A 20230-nucleotide genomic window follows, 5' to 3' on the forward strand; every position below is an offset into this window, starting at 1 on the left:
AAAAGCGACTATTACGTATCGGGGGCTTTCGATAGCCTCGCACGTCTTGACAGACCAAATTTCTTTTGTAGATCCCGCGGTTAGGGCAGGATATTCATGAAGTTCCCATCGTCTATAGGGTATCAATATGGGTTGATCTAATCTAATCGATTTCAGCAGAGCCAATTTGATTTCGTCGTTTGGAAATATGTGCTTGACCCTAAGATCGACACTATCAATTTTTAATTCCGCCGTTGTTTTAATTGCACTGGCCGCAACACCGCACATTGGTTTAATTATCATACAATTTTTGTCATGTCTGGCTCTTACCAATCTTATGGTTTGTTTTCCACAAGTTATCATATTATAATCATTAAATATGTTTAAAAAGTGTCGTAACGGGATTCGCATGCTAAAATGTCCATTTTCTGTATCGTGAATCGCATTTTCAGGGAAATTCCAGCCGGAAATATCTAGATGCGATGAGTCATCTTTCGAGTAACACAGATAACCTCTAATCGTACTAACTATACCCGGATCACGTACGCTATCCACTTCTTTCCCATTCAGGTCGTACGATATAGTTTCAAAAAAAAATGCTCCTGCATTGTTTACAAATTGCACTTGGTCGGTTCCCGTGAGACGTTTCAGCGATCCCTTAATGCAAATAGCAGCGTCATACATAAGCAGCCAGGCATCTCCTTGATTGATTGTGATCTCAATGGTGTCGTTGTTCAAAAAAGATTTCACAAAGGGATGATAGGTGCGGGTCTCCACGCGCTGAATAGATTCATCAAATTTTGGCTTTCTGTGTATGTCGAATATTTGATTCGATAACATCGTAGCCCAGTGATCGGAGAAATTGTTTGTTGCTTAATGTAAGACGACCTTTACGGATACGCCTCGGTTTTGTTACTAACCCTACCGTTTGGATGTTCGCTTTTTTATATTCACCAGCGGCTCCGATTGAATTGAAAATCAACATTACGTTAATTTTTTAAGTTCCAATCTAATGATGATTTCTTCACCTCGGAAATTAACCAACTCAAAGTTTTGATCCAGAACCTGTAGGGTAATGTTGTAGATTTGTCGTTTGTTTACTGGCAAGTACGTTAGATATTTAGGAGTTTCGTCGATGGCGTACCCCGGATCGACGGACAAGACAAACTTGTAAATTGTGTGCGAAGGTCTGTCGTTGTAGAACGCTCCAGATGTTATGTTACCATCTACATGTATCGTTCGCACTTTTATTATATCCACGGGTAAATCTGAGGAATGCATAATATTGGGCCCCAAAATTTTCTGTGAAAACCCCAATAATTTTCCGATACTGTCCGAGTGTTGTTTAAAGTTTACCCCGTATACGGGGCTGTAGATTTCACACTTTATCGTATTATTGTTGGGTTTGATTGATATCTCCTCTATTAACTTTGGGATCGTATTCTTCTTTTCCTTATTTTTTGGCAGATGTTCGTTAATGTAGGTTTCAATGTCGCTAATTTCATAGGACCCGGTCGGAATTTCAATTACGTTTTCTTTATTGTTACTATCGAAGTAGTAAAATTTATTCGAACCCTTATCTGTTGGGAATGTTGTTGTAAGAGTGGAATCCAATCAGCGCTAAACCGTACTCTACATCTTCATCCAACTGCAGCGGATTGACAAAGTCGATGGATAATGTGGACGTGTACCCTTTTAACGTAAATATGATCGACATGTTGACTGCTTATAGGTCCGCGATTTCAGTCCTTTTTATAGAGAAATTGCAAACACAAATGACCGCAATTGTATTGCGTAAACTTTTGATATCTATCGTGATTATAGTAGATATTGGCGCTGTTGCCGAAATATTTAACAAGTTCCGCGGGTGGTTTAAGGTTACCGAAACTGTCAAAATACTCAACATCGTTTCCCTTCTTTTTGTATGCTACCCAGTGGGTTCCTCTATTTCGACGAACATCCAAATTTACGATTCCGCATTCTTGCGATCTGATTCGACGGGGTAAACTATCTCGCATAAAAACACCCCTGAAGTGAGGAATTTTTAATTTGCGCGCCAGAGATATTAAATCGACGTCGTATAGAGCCCTTCTGGGTAGCTTTATTGGGATTTTTTTTGTTTCTTCAGATAAAGACCGAATCCGCCGCCGCAAGAATAGACCCGATCCCTTTTTTCCAATCTCTTCCATAGCTCGGTTATGGCGGTTGGCCTCTTCGAGTTTCTTTCGTGCGTTTTTCGCATCGATGACAGTTTTAGCGATAGCAGCGGCTCCGCCCGAGAGCGAACCTAAAGCCCCTAGCGCTCCTAATAACGGTAAAAGTGGTAAAATACCGCCCGATTTTGATTCGAACGGAATAATTCTAGGTACCCTAATTTTTTTACGTCCTCCCGCTTTTCTTACAGCGGCTCTGCCAGCTCGAAGCGCTTCCAGTGCCGATCTTCTAAGCATTTTAGGGTTATCGATATGAAACAATTGTTTCTTCTTTAATGCATTGCGAACCTTTTTCACGACACCCTGTCGAAACGAAACAGAGGGACGCCGTTGTTGACCCATACCGAGCTTACGTTTAGTTTTCATAGTCGCGGTGACAAGGAATGCGGCAACTTTTTCACCAAACTTTGCGTCTTTAGATTTTACTCGCTGCCACGCACGCGTTTCCAATTCTTTATCCGCTTTATGACGTTCGTCTAACGATTTGTTTTGCGAATAGGCAATGTCGTGTACCTTACACGCAGCGTCCAAAGGATTCACCCCGCTATCGCCTCGGTTCAAGCGTTTTTCCAATTTTGTACCGGGACCGCAAAACTGGTAACCCGGAATGTGTACTTCAAAAGGTAACTTGTTAATAAGCGTGTTAACGAGACCACTTCCGGACGCGAAGCATAACATACTAATTAAAGGAAATTGCTTGTGTCGTATATATATATATATATATATATATATATATATATATATATATATATATATATATATATATATATATATATATATATATATATATATATATATATATATATATATATATATATATATATATATATATATATATATATATATATATATATATATATATATATATATATATATATATATATATATATATATATATATATATATATATATATATATATATATATATATATATATATATATATATATATATATATATATATATATATATATATATATATATATATATATATATATATATATATATATATATATATATATATATATACGAGGTGTCTCGAATAAACATTGTAGTCATGCGGGTGGTGCAGCAGAAACTCAAGCTCCCCATCGATAATTTAGATTTGGTTTGCGGAGATGGTTTCTTTAACAAAAGCAAACACGGTCAACTGCTACCCAATTCATTTAGGGCGGTGTTTTGCGGACTTAGCGGTTGCGGCAAAACCAACACCATGTTAGCGCTACTCTTTAACCCCAACGGGGCAAGTTTCGAAAATGTTTACGTCTATTCAAAGTCGTTGTATCAACCGAAATATCAAATGTTATCTCGCGTATTGAGCAATGTCAAAGGAGTTGGATATTATCCCTAAAGTGAAAGAGACTCGATAATCGACCCCAGCGACGCGAAAGAGAATTCTGTGTTTATTTTCGACGACGTGTCGTGCGACAAGCACGATAAAATTCGCGAGTATTTTTCGATGTGCCGACACAAGGCCATCGACGCTATTTATCTCTGTCAGACATACTCCAAGGAACCCAAGCAATTGATACGTGACAATTGCAATATCAGACATACTCCAAGGAACCCAAGCAATTGATACGTGACAATTGCAATATTGTCACGTTGTTTAAACAGGATGACATGAATTTACGTCACGTTTATGATGAACATGTCTCCCCCGACGTTTCATACGACACGTTTAAACAAATTTGTTCCGAGTGCTGGAAAGAAAAGTACGGCTGTTTGATAATTGTCAAAGATTTCGACGTAAAAAACGGACGCTACCGCAAGGGTTTCGACAAATATATAAAAGTCGATATTTAATTGTCGATAGAAACAGTCATGAAGGCGACGTCCGCCGACATCGCCGACGCGGCACTAAAAAAAAAGTAAACGAGTTGTCTAGATCTATTCGAAAGAAGTATTTAACATTAAAATTGGGTAAGAGCGAAGAGGATGCGTCAATTCGGAAGCTTTTCAAACCCGTCAGCGAGCCGCTAGAACGTATAGCAAAAATAAAGCTATCACCGTCACCGGCAGAAATAAAATCTGAACGTCGAGGTGTCAAGCGGGAACACAAAAAGGAACCGAACGAAGAAACAAAAAATAAGGTTAACGTATCATTTTTGCCTATGGAAGAAATTCAGGAAACGCCGGATCCCAATAAGAGCGTTGAGATGCAAAATATCGATGAGGAGGAAGATGATGTGTTTGACACATCGAGCGTGGCTAACGCATCCCTTCAATCATACCTGGAACAATATCCAGAAATTTCCCATTCCTATATTCAAAATTTATGGGTAAAATCGCCCGACACCGATATTGTTTACGGACCCGTTTACGACAAAATATCATCCAAATGGTTTCTCGGCAATAAATCGCTGGATTTTCATCAAGGATCTGGCGATATTATTGTAGACGGCGAGAGATATTCCGGTACCCGCGGCTTGTATAATTTGGTGTTTTTGAAAGATCCCATAGCATACACAAAAGACGATTTGGCACAATATAAAAAAATAATGGAGGCTACCCAGGTGCACAGGGACGCGATCGGACGCCTGAAAGGCGCATCGACTGTACCAAAATATACCAAGGTCATCCAACCCTTAATAAAATCTCAGTCGCGTTCCTACTCGTATACCGGTCAAGGTTATAATATGCGTTATAATGACGCTCCTACTGAATATGTATACTGGGACGACGTCAATGAACTCGTAGAGCGTCTGAAATTACTAATCGCGTCGAAACACGCAGGCAACACGTCTCATGATAACGAAATAGTTTCAATCGTTGAAGAGCTAAAAGAATCAGGTTTTATACGTTAGTTTAACGATGAGTCTGGACAAGTTTGGACTTTCTAGCGCGCTGCGCTCTAAACGACCCTTCACTAATACTGTGATTAGAAGCGCCCTCGATTATATGCCAGACGGAAACGTCAATATGAACAATTTAAAAATTTGCAATGTCCAAACGCCTAGCGACGACGGTGACGTGGCTAACAAAAAATATGTGGATGAGACAAGTAATTTATTAAAAATTGCATTGAGAAAAATTATTGGACAGAAACTCGAAGCGTACACGAAAAGATTACAAATTGAAGACAAAACTAAATTCTCGCGTCTTGAAGAACAACTGAAAATGAGTAGCACTACACTCGAAAATGAAATTAGGCAGTTTCGCGAAGTTTTCCACCAAAAGCTAAGCGAAACGAGCGCAAAGAAAGATTTGGGAAAGCACATGATAAAAGTCGCCGTTTTGTCACAGCAATTTCATGATATTGTAACCAAAATGGAGCGACTTACGAACGAAAATGAGAATATAATGAAGGTATTGAAACAAAGGGTTTTAAATCCTCCATCGCAACCGAACACACATTATGAATAAAGAGAAGGCACAACTGGTTCGAGAACTGCACAAGCCGGCACGCAGAAATTATGCTCGCCGCCGGACTATAATACGAGGGATGGACGACCTGTGGCAAGCGGATCTGGCTCAATTAGATCGCTACAGCAAACAAAACAAATTTTCAATTCGTGCTGGTTGTGATAGACTGTTTCTCAAAATATGTATGATGTCGCCCGTTGAAAACCAAAACCGGGGTCGCCAAGGCGTTTTCCAAAATTCTCAAGGACGGACGGCACCCTCAAAACTTGCAAACGGATTTCGGTAAAGAATTTTACAACGACACGTTTCTGAAACTTGTGGATAAGCATAAAATTAACCACTATAGTACGTATAGCATAAAAAAGGCCTCGATTGTTGAACGGGTGATACGTACCCTCAAAGAGAAATTGTTTCGACATTTTTCTTTACGCGGGACGTACAAATGGATCGATGTGCTGGCCTCTATCGTTGAAGAATACAATAATACAAAACATAGAACGACGGGTACGAAACCCATCGATGTCAGTAAGAGCAACGAAAAGAGAATTTTGAAAACCGCGTATAGTAGCATAAAAATATTCGGTCCTTGTAAACTTAAAGTCGGCGACATCGTTAGAATCAGCAAAGTCAAGCACGTGTTTAACAAAGGTTATACACCGAATTGGACCACGGAATTGTTTATTCTACATCCCATACGGAGATTGTAAAAAATGAAAGCAAGTTGGCCTTGATCTTTTGCGGCAACATACGTTCGTCCAACGTCCGAAGCGGTTGCGTCTCAGGTCGTTCCCGTGTGAAAGCGTGTTGACCCTGAGACTCCTACCTGCACGGTTGTCTGGCGACAACATCGCGTCTATTCAAATCGGCATTGGTGCTTGTGGGTAGAAGACCTTTCGACTTTTAGTTCAACCATGGAAGGGAGTGCATGTGTATAAATACGTTGCATGTGTATTATAGACTATATTCAGTGCAATGAATACAGAAGTGCGATGTCCATTTCCCTACGACCCTACAACTGGTAAGTTTTATATTTTAATTGCCTTTATACAGTGCGCTTCTCTTCTTGTGGGTTTCAGTTTGGGTTATCACTTTTTTGGTTAGTTTCTACCTGTTTTTCAAATATGATACTCATCTTTTTTACGTTGCATAATAACCTATTTAAATTGAGTGTTTTTAATATCTTTTAAATGACAGTGAATAGAAAATGGAATTTTGCCTTTTAAATAATAAACAATTTTTAAATTTGTTTCAAAAATGTGCGTTTTATGGGGAAAACGCGAAATATATACATATTTTTGTTTATTTTTGTACTAAAAAATTGCAGTTTGCCCTTTTGACAATAATACACTTTTTTAATATCATTTAAATGACAGTGAATTGAAACGTGAATTTTGGTATGCGCGTATAACTTAAAAAACAATTTTTAAAATAATTTGGAAATCCCCCTTTTTGGAAGTTTTGTTTAATAAATGTGTTTTATAGGAAACGCTACATATCATACTTTGTTTTGTTCTAGAAAAAATCGCAGTTTGTCCGTATGACAAGTCGCATATTATGTTGGCGCATCGCTTAGGGCGTCACATATTCAAATCACACAAAGTGTACCGGGGGTTAGAATTCCCGGTACGACATGAAACGACAAGGGAACATCACCAGCAGCAGGAGCAACCCGGTGGATCAAAAGAAACAAAGGAGCAGCAGGAGTACCCGGGTGGGTGGTCGACGGAGTGGGACGGCGAGGAGTGCACTTCGTATTTAGATTTTCTCCGGGAACGGGAAGAAGAACAACGCAAGGAACAGGAACAATGGGATGGTCGACTGAATCGACATAAAAAGAAGAAGAAACTCCTCGCCAGACCAATTTTATAAATAAAATAAAATAAAATATATTAAAATTCAAGTTTATTTAATTATCCTCCCGATCCACCGCGCCGCACCGTCACCGCCCTCTACCGGGGGGGGCCTACGACGGTCGGAGCGCGCCACATCTAGCAGCGACGGGCGGAACCGGTGACAAAACAAGACGCTACACAAGCTGGGTGGGTGGCGGAGCACACTCTGGTAGACAGGGGGGACACTAGGACGCCACGCGCCGGGGGCCACCGCTTCGGGGGGGGGGGGGGTTAGGAAATTGAGGTTATGTACGGTTTTTGTTGCTTATATCGACACTATATATTTACTAACAATGACTCCGCAAGAATCACCAAAACAATACTAGTAAAAACCCGAAATAAAAAAAACGACCTTGAAGATTCTCCAATGAAGCGGAACCCGCATGAATCCGACCAGTCCAATGAGACATCTGGGCACACCCAGAAGGGAGCAACATCCAAAGAGTACAATGACTTACAACTCCTGATGAACAATGGATGTTAGCCAGCATTGCGTTACCACCAACCAAGATGGGGGAACTTCGTTTACTGGTCTCCTACAGACTGTAACCAAATGCAGCACCAAACCCGCCAAAATCCACCGGCACTCGTACCAATTGAAAATGCTCAAATTGCGGAAAACCAAAGAAAATCCCAACCCCGTTAAAGAAAAATCTGAAGAAAGAAAAAAAAAACAAGTAACCGCTATGTTCCACCTATCATAAGGGAGTGAACTATAGCGCACACCAAGCTGAAAAATGCTGACGGCATTGAATACAAAAGAGCTACACAAAAAAAAGAAAAGGGTGTTCCCTAAAAGGACATTGACACCAACCTTGCAACATCTCTCACCTAAAGGGGCTGAGGCAAGCCGCAGTAGTGGTACCCAGTTATTTTATGCACATTTATGAACATAAACCGAAGTAATCACCCCCCAACGTTTGCCCTCCCTAAAGGGATTTGGTGATGAGGAATTTGACAGCACCTGCCATAAAAGGGCCTGTATAAAAACAAAGGTGTAGTCCCTAGCACCTAAAGCTATGACTAAAACTAATTGAAAAGGATCATCAAGCATCCTGAAGACAGATAAAATAACATACACCACCAATTAATGAAAACCCTAAAATATCACCACAATAGTATAGAGATGATGTGATCAGAGTTCGCGCTAAGATCAAACCCAATCTCCACTCTAAATGCGATGTTAGAAGCAACAGAAGTAATGCAACTGAGGGTCTACATTACAACTCCACATGAAGGACTTCTACCTCCTACAGGAACCGTAGCGATCGTATTCTTCCTAAATTAGGAAGTAGTGCAATAGCAAGCTCTATTTAGCGCTAGAGCCCACCAAAACTCTACAACCCAACTTCGCCCCAAATCGCAGAGCGGTTGGCAAAATAAACCGACGATCATTGTAAAGCCATAACAGATACCAAACTGAACAGATATGTATAAACGTCTAAACATTTGGAACTACTCGCTATCGTTAGATTGGCAAGGTTTAAGATGAGAAACATGCCAAGTTTCCAAACTCATCGACCAAACGGTAGGTCCAGGAACCGAGTTTTTGCTTAACGACAAATGGACCGACGAATTTCGATGCCAACTTAGCATTAAAATAATTAAGTGCATCCGACTGAACTTGGTTACGACGCCAAACCTTTTGACCAACGCCAAAACTAACAGGTCTACGGCGTAAGTCGTATGTTTTCTTATTCCTCTCATAAGCACGTTTCAACTTTTCGCTAATATCCAAAAACATTTTCTGAAAACCTAACCTGCGTTTCGAGACAGAATCTTCCAAAGAAGGACTAGACGTAATCTGGACTCGATCCTGATATCCACGACCTGAACCAACATATTCTCGACCAAAATTAACATAGTAGGGAGAATAACCAATTCTTCATGTTTTGCGGTACGGATAGCACAACCAATGCTGGGTAAAAATCTATCCCATTTCCGTTGATCGTTCTTAATATACGAAGACAACATGGTTTTAACGACACGATTGACCCTCTCAGCTGGATCCGCTTTAGGATAATACAAAGGAGTGGACGAAATCTTGGTGCCATACTTCTGACAAAGTTCTGTGAACTCACGGCCTCTCATCTGTACACCATTATCGCAAATCAAGTACTCGGGTACGCCAAATACTAAGAAAATATCGTTCTCCACATGTGAAGATAAGGCTTTACTAGTAGCAGAACGAAGAGGAACTAAATGTACATATTTACTCAAATAGTCACATATTACCAGCACATACTTGTACCCACTTGAGGACCGAGGTAGAGGACCAATGAAATCTAAACTTATGACTTGCCAAAGAGCAAATATTGAAGGTCTATTACCCATGAGGAGCCTTTTGTTCGGGCTTATGTTCAGCACAAATCCTACAAGACTGAATATATTTGACATCAGCCTTCATTTTAGGCCAGAAATAACATGAACGAAGTTTCCAATAAGTTTTAAAAATCCCAACGTGACCACTTGTCGGATGATCATGACATTTTCGAATGAGCTCGCGACGAATTTCTTTGGGGATAACCAATTTCCAAGAGGCAGTTTCAGATGATAGCTCAGGAATCTTACACGGTAGATACTTAAACAATTTTCGGTTTTCAATTCGCCAATGGGAATATTTCTGTGGCTGATTCTCAACTTCTTGCCTAACGCGAAGGTACCAACTATCTTTAATACTTTCGGAAGAGAAAAGTTCTGAGCTAGTAACCTGAGAGGAATCCACGGCGTTGACCTCAATCGTATTTGGAACGGATCTAGAGAGAAAATCGGGAACTACATGATCTTTACCACGACGATGTTCTAAGGTAAAGTTGTAGGCCTGCAAACGAAGTGACCATCGAGCTAAACGACCGGTAGGTGACTGCAAACGATTCAACCACAACAAGGAATAGTGATCAGTAATAACTTTAAATGGGATACCTTCCAAATAATGGCGAAGCTTTTCAACACACCAATTCACTGCGAGACATTCGCGTTCTGTAGTACTATAATTTCTTTCCTGAGTAGTAAGAGTCTTAGAAAGATAACATATTACTCTTTCAGTGCCATCGAAATCTTGAGTCAATACACCACCTATACCAAAAGCGCTAGCATCACACTGCAAAGTAAACGGTAGGGAAAAATCCGGGCAAGTAAGAATAGGGTTAGAAACCAAGTGTTGCTTTAGACTATGAAAGGATTTTTGGCACTCATCAGACCAAACAAATTTTTTGTATTCTTTTTCATTAGCTGTGTCAAAGGAGCAATGAGCGAACTGAAATTTGGAACAAAGCGACGATACCAGCTACACATTCCTATGAAACTGCGAATCTGAGTAACACTAGTCGGAGCAGGTACATTAAGTATTGCACTTACTTTTTCGTTATCTAAGTGAAGTCCATTACGATCTACAATATAACCTAAATATTTAAGATGCGATCTACAAAACTGACATTTTTCGCTGTAAGACCAGATTCTAGAAGACGATCAAAAACCTTACCAATAATACTCAAATGCGACTCAAAATCTGAAGAGATAATAATTATATCATCCAAATAGACGAAAACATTGGGTTGAAGGTCAACTCCTAACCTTTTTCCATCAACCTTTGGAAGGTTGCCGGGGCATTAGTAATCCGAATGGCATTCTTTTAAAATGAAAAAGTCCACGACCGGGGACCGTGAAAGCACAATATTCTCGACTGCTTTCCTTAATTGGTACTTGCCAAAAAGCAGATTTAAGATCAAGGGAACTTAAGTACTTTGCACCACCGAGGCTATCAAGTATAGAGGAGACATAAGGAATAGGATATGCATCCTTTTTTGTAACGACGTTCAAACGCCTGAAGTCAACACAAAAACGGTGAGTTCCATCTTTTTTTGGTACCATTAATATCGGGGAAGACCAAGCGCTTTTCGATGGTTCAATATCAGCTTCTAGCATTTTTGTCAGTTCTTCGTCTATTAGCTTTTGTTTAACTGGGGAGACAGGATGGTAACGCTGTTTAATAGGCCTTCAACAATAATCTCGTGCTCAACTACATTAGTATGACCTAAAGTGGTTCCCATCTTTGAGAACTTCTCATCAAGCAAGTTGTTCTACAGACAGATCTACTACGTCCCAGACAGTGTTCATTTGACAAACAGAAGGCTCATTTGAGAAATGCCACTCATTACGGCGCAAGTCAGGGACGATACCCATTTTCGTCCAGAAATCAATACCTAAGATCAAAGGATGGGGAAGGCTTGGCACAACCAAAACGTCGACAACGCAAAGTTTATCTAGCAAGCACATCGGCACTGGTACTCGACCTAAACTTTTACAAGACTGTCCATTGGCAACATGAACGGAGACAGGTGGCGAGGTAATCTTGAGTCCTAGGTCCTGAAGAAATTCCCAACCAGACTGACCAACAACGGTAACGTTAGCACCGGAATCAAGCATTCCTAAAATAGTTTTCCCTAATATGGTGATTTCAAGATAAGGACGTTGATCTTTATCAGCATGAGATATGACATAATCGAGTAATGCTTTATGAGGAAAAACATGATTGGTCGAACAAGGCAAAGAGCTGGAGGTACTATTTCGACCGATTAGTTCCTCCTGTGATCGTTTCCCGCACGAGGTGAACATTCAGGGCACGTGCGAACGGTGACATTTGGTCTTTTACAGCGAAAACAATGCTTGTTAATAGGAGCAGAACAGTTACGAAACGAATGACCAGGTTGATTGCAGTTAAAGCAAACCATTGAGGAAGAAGTTGCTTGAACAGCATGAACCTCGAATATATTTAAAGACAACTCATGAGTGGATGCTGACAAATATGCAAGTTCGGGTTCCACATAACTTTGGTTTGACCTACGAGTGGGAGGTCTATAGTGATCCGCACGGAACTTTTTAACCTCAAATTTTAGACATTCAGCCTCAAGTTCGTTAAGAGAGCTTACCATTGGGAGTTGCATAACGTAGAATGGAGCCAAATTCCTTAAAATGATATCGACTTGAGTTTCTTCTGGAACATTGCCATAACGGCTAAACATGGTACTCATGCTAGCGAGATAATCCACGATTGTTTCGTTGGGACCTTGTGTACGGGATAAAATTTCCTCAAATAAACGAGATTTATAATCTGGTGGTAAATAATGCGAAATAAGAAGTTGACGAAGTTCTCTCCAATTTTGACACCTTTTAATAACAGACCTATACCAAAGTAGTGATTTTCCCTGAAAAAGATCTAAAGAGGAAGCGAAAAGATCGGCTTCTGGGACATTACGGGCATGGCGAAGTTCTTCTACACGCTCTAAAAATTGTGTTACTGACATACTCTTTGGGTCACCAGAAAATTTAACATTCCATTTGTATACAGGCTGAGAACGACCAGATGCAAATGACGAATCTATTAGAGTAGAATTCTTGGGGACGACATCTGAATTATCAGACGAAGAGTCGGATTCATCATCGCTAATATTTGTGGTAGACGCACCAACACGGAACAATGAGTTAAGCTCAAGTGAATGTTTAGTTTTTGCAGACTTGTCCAGAGTACCCAATAATCCAGAAATCTTTGCTAGCCATGTACAACGAAGTTTAAGGTTATCCTCGGAGATTTGTGTTACAGGTGATTTGTCAATTCTACCCAACAGGTGTAGACAACGGGAATACAAGCGATGAAAAATTTTTGAAGTTTTATCACCTTTAAAATTTCCTACCAAATCTAACAATTCTGCGTATTTAGCTTCAATTTGAGGAATCTCTACGCCAAAATCAAAGTGATACTTGTTATAACTAATCGGGCGTTTCTGTGTTTCCAATTTAACCCTTTCGAGACGGCACTTTAATCATATAGATGGTTCCCCCAGACGGGCGTTTCGATATTGACCTAGAGACGAGCGTCGGATAACTCCGACAGTGAGAAAAAACATGAATATAAGGTTTATATTAAATTTAAAGGTTTAAAAAATGTTTTGACTAGGAAAAATAAATTCTTATATACGATTAATTGATAATACGTAACATTAGATTATTTCTACATGACAAAAAAGCCACTGTAACTTAATCTAGTCAAAAACAAAGCAACTTAACTTGAATTATTAATAATACATACAAATCAAAATTTTTTAATGGTGTGGTATGTCTCAAAGCAAGGGACGATGCATAAACCCACATTACATTCATTACATATATATCGAGACTCTTTCCTCTTTTTCTCTCCACGTTGTGTCTTTGCACAAACAACGCAGCGCCTCATAGGTCTTTTTGATTTCTCTGTAGCAGGAACTAAGGACGGAAAGTGGCGCTCTGTTAGCCTTTTCTTGGCAGAAGGAACAACTTGTGGCTCTCTACGCTCAAGGACATATCTAGAACAATCGCAATGCCTTTATGTACCCTTGGTATAGCTTATATTCTAAGACATTGTCATACGACGATATTGCAGGTCTTCAACGTTTATATGGTAAAAAAACCACAACCACCGCCCGCGTAACAACTCCAACTACAACAACAACAACAACAACTACCACTACCACTACTACTACAACTACGAAACCTCCGATAGGGAAAAACGAAACAAAAGTACCAGATTTGTGTCACGTAAATCCATCCATACGTTTGGTTACGTCTAACCATCATATGTATCTATTTTACGACAAATGGGTTTGGATAATAAGATTAGGTGATAAGGTCTACATGAAACCTAAAATGATATCAGATTATGTCCCTATTTACGCTCCTATTTCGCATATCTACCAAAGACCCAACGGACAACTTTTGGTAGTCACCGGTGATTCGTTTTATTTACTTCACTTCCCGAGTTTCACGGTAGTGGGCGACCGACAAAGCGTCCTTCGACTGGGTGTGCCTGCGGGTAAAACAGTGAACGCCATTTTTAATACGTATGGCGGTCGAACGTATATATTTTACGGTAAATGCTACTATGCAGAAATAGACGAGTGTCCTTTGAGTGCGAGTGAACACGGTTTTACTACGGAACTGTTTCCGGGTCTGCCCGACGATTTGTCGGGCGCATTTCGATACACCAACGGACATTTGTATTTTTTCAAAGAGAAAACGTATTACGAATACAACGAATTTTTGAATAAATTAACGAGAGTCGGTGAAATAGACTTGAGTCTTGTCGGAATTAATTGTCCCACAGAGAGCGTCTTTAAACAAATTAGGGATTTGTTAACAAAGTTATCGATCTTTCACAACAATGAATAAGAAAATAGTTTTCTTCGACGATTTTAGAAGCTTGGATACCGAATAACTTGAATTGATTCCTGTGCAACATTTCTTGGAGCATGTGAGACCGCACGATTTGTTAAATATGTGGCATAAGTTACCAGTACGACATCGCATCAATTTTGAATTGCAAACTCATTTGCCCTGCTTTGTTCACTATAACAGACCGGACAGCAAAATGCATATCGACGGCCCGGCACCTCCCCAGAATAAATGTCATTATTGTTTGAGTGTTATAAAAGCAGTTACCGAGATCTAGGATAGATTCATTCGGGCTAGAAACATGGTTTTGTTAAGTGCTCACTTTGTTTTGTTGTCGGCTGTGGTACAAAACGTTTTCTATATACATAAACCTAAGGATGTGATTGAAGCGTTCGTTTGTTTCAAAAATCATAATAATCGGTGCATTTGGTCCGATACGTGGACGCGTATGCAACTCGCTCAGGTCAACGGAATCGACAAGCTACAAACTTTTAGCGTGACATTGTCGAATAACACTACCGCAGATCAAAGCCGTATTTAAATTAAAAGGTACGTTTCGTTTTCGCGAACCGGAGCTACGAAGACCACGGCGAATGGCAAACGATCGCTATCAAGAATTCCAATAACACCAGCGGCGGCGTTAACGACAACTGCGGTAACGAATACAACATCTCGGCAGATCGAAAAACTATTTTAATCCCGCTATATGTAACTACGTGCGCTTGTTTGCTTCTTTTGGCAAAATGCTTATTCAAATTGACTAAATGTAAATATCTCGCTTAATTACACCGATAGTGGGGGGTTGTTGATATATAAGTACGTTTGAATTTGATACCGAAGTCAGTCTGTTTGTCACAATGTGTAACAAAGTGGTCACTATCGATGAAAACACGATTTTCGAAATAAAGAATTCAGGTGTCCGTTTCATCTTAAGAACAAGCACATAGATTTTCAAGTCCAGGATTTTTGGGATTTTTTGTTCTTTCTGGAGGACGAGGTGGGAGAAATCATGTTCTGGAACGACATAACAGTCTACATCGGGAGCAGTATCGAGGTGACCTATTCGAACGAACAAGAGAGCTGTGAGTTGATTCTGAAACAGGATCATGGCGACGAAATTATCCTCGACCGCGATGAAATAGAAAATCTCATGGACCAGAAACACCGCTTGTATGGAGCATTACGTTGTCTACATATGAGCTAATAAATATTTGTTATTATATCTGTAGTTTTTCTTTTATTAAACCGTGATTATTGAGACACTCTGTATAAGTCACTCGACTTGTTTACCGACGACCCGATCCCCCGCGTCACCGCGCCACACCGTCTCCGCGCCGCACCGTCTCCGCGCCGCACCGTCTCCGCGCCGCACTGTCACCGCCCTCTACCGGGGGGTCCTACGACGGTCGGAGCGCGCGACATCTAGCAGTGACGGGCGGAACCGGGGCAAAACAGGACGTTATACAAGCTGGGTGGTGGGTGGAGCGCACTCTGGTAGCCAGGGGTGAAACTAGGACGCCACGCGCGGGGGGGCCCCGCTGCAGGGGGGTTAGGAAATTGAGGTTATGTGCGGTTTTTGCTGCTTATATCGGCACTATATATCTACTCCGTCTCATGCCCAAATCATTGATAAAAATCGAATGGCACGAGCTAATCGATATGTTTAGGTCCTCAGCAACTTCTCTAACAGTGATTCGACGATTGGCCAATACCATTTTCTCCACTTCATTAATTTTTTCGTCTGTTGTTGAAGTGCTCGGGCGTCCGGCACGCTCTTTGTCGTTCACATCTTCTCGGAACATTTTGTGCCACCGATAAACTTTGCTTCGGTCCAAGGTAGCTTCTCCGTATGCCACATTCAACATTCGGAATGCATTCGCGCATTTAATTTCGTTTTTCACCCAAAATTTGATACAGGTTCTTTGATCCATTTTTTTGAATAGGTAAAAATCGAAGACGATCCAAAACACGTGCAAGCAAAGCAGCTGTCAACAATTAAATGAACATTCAAAATGGCCGAGCTTGGCGACATAAATGAGAGACATGAGTACCAACAACTTTTTGAACACACCTTGTACGTAAAAACGCAGGGATTATTTCTAGCGATTTCTTGTAGGTTGGCTTCTCCGCAGATATAATATTGTAATAGAATCTTTTTGCAGGGGTCGCTTTTAAATGTGTAGTGCAATTTTTTTTTTAACAAGAATTTATTTCGCTTTAAACTGACTCTCATTAAAAATAGGTATTGAATACAGATGAAAGTAATCAAAAATGTCGATCTGAGTAGTCGGGACCTTTAAAATATATGTTGTTTTCTTATCGTTAATGTAACATTCGATATCGATTAAATTTTGAAATTTAAAGATATTTTCCGGAGTTACTGCTAATGAAAACTGTCTTTTATTTAAGTACTTTTCTACTCTAAGCAGTTCTTCAAATAGATCGCTTGCTTTTATTATACTTGGATGTACTGTATTTAGCCTTGCAAAGGAGATTGAATTTTCAATATCCTGTAACACTGAGTATATTATTTCATAAAGGCTTATTAATTGATTCAAGTAATCTACGATAAAGAGTGAATGACCTTCTGTACCCTTAATAAAGATTATTATTTCATTAATTTTATTTTCTAAGATTTTTTCGTTAGTAGCTATTTTGCGAATTGTTGTGTTAAACTGTGTTATCAAATTAATAGAAGCCGAGTTTTGCTGAGCTATGCTGTTTGCCAATTTTTCTTGATTCTGCTCAAGGATTTTAATAATGGCGTCATAACTTTCGCTGTCGGAAGCATCTAAATTGCCACTAATTGATTTAAATATTGAACCTAGACCGTTAATCAAACCTCTTTTGGACCTTTGAATATCGGGAACTAGTTCTTTTAATTTTATTTCTACTTTTTCTTTTATTAGAAAAAGGAGTTTAAAATGATTAATATTTGCATTTTTATATTCAAGATTGGATTCTATAGTTTTCGCTAAAATTGTAGACTTAATTTTTAACTTATCTACTTCTAAATCTATTTGATTAAGATCGTAATAATATATTAAATTAAAAGCCGAATCTTGAATTTTTGCAGACCCTAGTTTTAAAAGAATCATACCGGGGTTCGTATTCAAGTTTCTTACTGCAATGTGGCTGCTTTCTTGGAAGCACGCGACAATCGCTGGGAATCTAAAATAATAAAGTGTTTAATTACTAAAGGTGTAATTTTTCTTTCTGGGACGTTTTAAGTTATTCATATGAATTTTTTCTTCCGTTCCCGTGGAAACTGTTTTATAAGCGGGATCTAATTTAGTGATGACAGTGGGTTTTTGAAATTCGTTCGCAGTTTTTTGTGTTATGTGTTTTTTGACATACACCATTTGCTGTGGTTGAAATATTTCAGGATTTTCGCGATTTTTATTCAAGTTTTCGATTACAATTTCTTTATTTTGGATTATTTTTTTGTTTAAATTTGAATACAAAATTTTGGTCTTTTCTTTATGGTCATTGACATAATTATTAACCAATATTTGATCAATATTAATATCGAAGGGACTATCGTCGGAGATATGCCCGTTAATTATATCAATTGGTTTAAGTTTTGTTAGTGGATGTATGGAGTGGTTATATGCTAAGATAGCATATATCATTTTTAAGTGTGCCGGTGATTTTAAGAATCCTTGGGTATTTAAGACACGAAAATGTTCTAGTAATGTTGAATGTAACCTTTCGACTATACCATTTGAATCAGGTTGATGAGGGCTTATAAAATGGAGTTTTATCTTATGCAAGTTAAGCAATTCCGTTATTAACAAATTTCTAAATTCACAACCGTTATCGACAATTACCTGTTTAAGGACTGAGTGATGGGAAAAGAATTTTAATAAACAATCTGCAACTTCGACAGATTGTGCGGATTCGGTAGGATAGGCTTGCGCGTATTTTGAACAGCTATCACTGATAGTTACAAATTTTGATTTTTCGACAGTAAAAACGTCCATATAACATTCATTTTTACCTTGACTGGGTGCCGCTCATACTTACTTTGTTGGCAGATTTCGCAAGTGTTGATATATGTTTATATTGAGTTTTTTAAATATGACCAATAACATTTACTTTTAATTTTTTACTCCGTTTCCTCGATACCTCTGTGGTTCGATTTTCCTTCGTGGTAGTTTTTAATTATGTCTTGTATGTCGTCTTTATTGGTAATGTCGACAAGTTTTGATGTACAGCGTTTTAATTTTAAAGATGGCCATTTAAAATATTTACGAACTACTTCTGTAAAAGGTTCGTATATTTCAGAATTTTCAAAATAGGGGTGGTATTGAACGTCGGGTATGATGTAGTCTTTGACGAATTCTAAGATATCCTTTTCGAAATTATTTTGAGATATTTGAATTGTAAGGCGTTTTTATTCGTTTCTGTGTAAGACGTTTCAGCATTATTATTTGGAACGTCGTTAATCTCCGGCGGGACTTGATTATTTTCGAGGCTTTTATTAAAATCGTCCATGTATTGATTTCAATGAAAACTATCGTTTGTTTCGTTAGTATGTATTTCGATACGTGATAACGCGTCCGCATTTGTGTTGAGCCTACCCTTCTTGTAAAATATTTTATAATTGAATTCTTCTAGTTTTATACGCCAGCGCAATAATTTTGAATTAGGATCTTTTAGTGAAAATAGCCATTGGAGGAGCTTGTGATGATATTAAACTGTCTGCCAAAAAGGTAGGGCCGAAAATATTTGGTTGCTCAAACTATACACAGAAGCTCTTTTTCGATAGTTGAATAATTGTGAAAGTACAGCGCCTAAAGCGACATTACCCGCATCGGCTCTTAAATTAAACGGCTTCGTGAAATCAGGATACTGTAGAATTGGTTGCTTTATTAGAAGATTTTTACAAGTTTCGAAACTCTTAATGAATTCATTATTATGATCAATATTTGCACCCTTTTTTAAGCATTTTGTTAACGGGTTAGTTAGCGAAATTATTAATAAATTGGCGGTAGTAACCTAGGAGACCTAGAAAGAAAACCTTTAATTTCTTTTGTTGTTTTGGGAATAGGATAGTTCTTACTAGCTTTTATTTTATCGGGATTTGGTTGAACGCCTGAGGGGGTAACTACATGACGGAGATAGGCCACTTCCTTGCGCAAAAACTCGGACTTGTCCAACTGTATTGGAAAACATCGCGTAATTTTTCTATATGTTCTTGTAATGATGTCGAATAAATAATAATGTCGTCTAAATAAACCGCACACCGTTCGTTTTGGAGCCCGCGCAATACGTTGTCCATAACGCGCTCGAAGGTTGCAGGTGCGTTTTTGAGCCCGAAAAGCATTCTCAGATATTCATAATGCCCTTGATCGCAATTAAAAGCTGTTTTTGGCACATCTTTTTCACTCATTTGGATTTGGTGAAACCCGCTGGCGAGATCTAATTGACATTTACCCAATTTGTCAAACAAATCGGTTGTATTTGGCAAAGGATACTTATCGTCAATAGTTTTCTCATTAAGTTTGCGATAGTCCACACATATACGCCATTTTCTGGTTCCACTCGCGTCCAACTTTTTAGGCACAATCCAAATA

The 20230-nt window shown here is 39.1% G+C and overlaps 2 protein-coding genes across 3 annotated transcripts in view; both read left to right on the top strand.

Moving 5' to 3' along the window:
* LOC132707928 (uncharacterized) overlaps positions 1-20230 on the top strand; it is a 132571-nt gene that overhangs the window by 8346 nt on the left and 103995 nt on the right. The gene's annotated exons all lie outside the window — the stretch shown is intronic.
* On the top strand, positions 6479-7425 carry LOC132707234 (uncharacterized). The gene is made up of 2 exons (XM_060678998.1): positions 6479-6574; positions 7073-7425. The coding sequence occupies exons 1-2, from the start codon at positions 6529-6531 to the stop codon at positions 7423-7425; spliced, it is 399 nt and encodes a 132-aa protein (XP_060534981.1). The 5' UTR covers positions 6479-6528.

The sequence above is a fragment of the Cylas formicarius genome, unplaced genomic scaffold, assembly GCF_029955315.1.
Source record: "Cylas formicarius isolate icCylForm1 unplaced genomic scaffold, icCylForm1.1 PGA_scaffold_9__14_contigs__length_23061073, whole genome shotgun sequence".
Classification (NCBI taxonomy): Eukaryota; Metazoa; Arthropoda; class Insecta; order Coleoptera; family Brentidae; genus Cylas; species Cylas formicarius.

Coding starts and splice junctions, on each gene's coding strand:
- LOC132707234 (XM_060678998.1), top strand. CDS start 6,529: ATGAATACAGAAGTGCGATGTCCATTTCCCTACGACCCTACAACTG. Junction 6,575..7,072: donor TCCCTACGACCCTACAACTG/GTAAGTTTTATA, acceptor GTTTTGTTCTAG/AAAAAATCGCAGTTTGTCCG.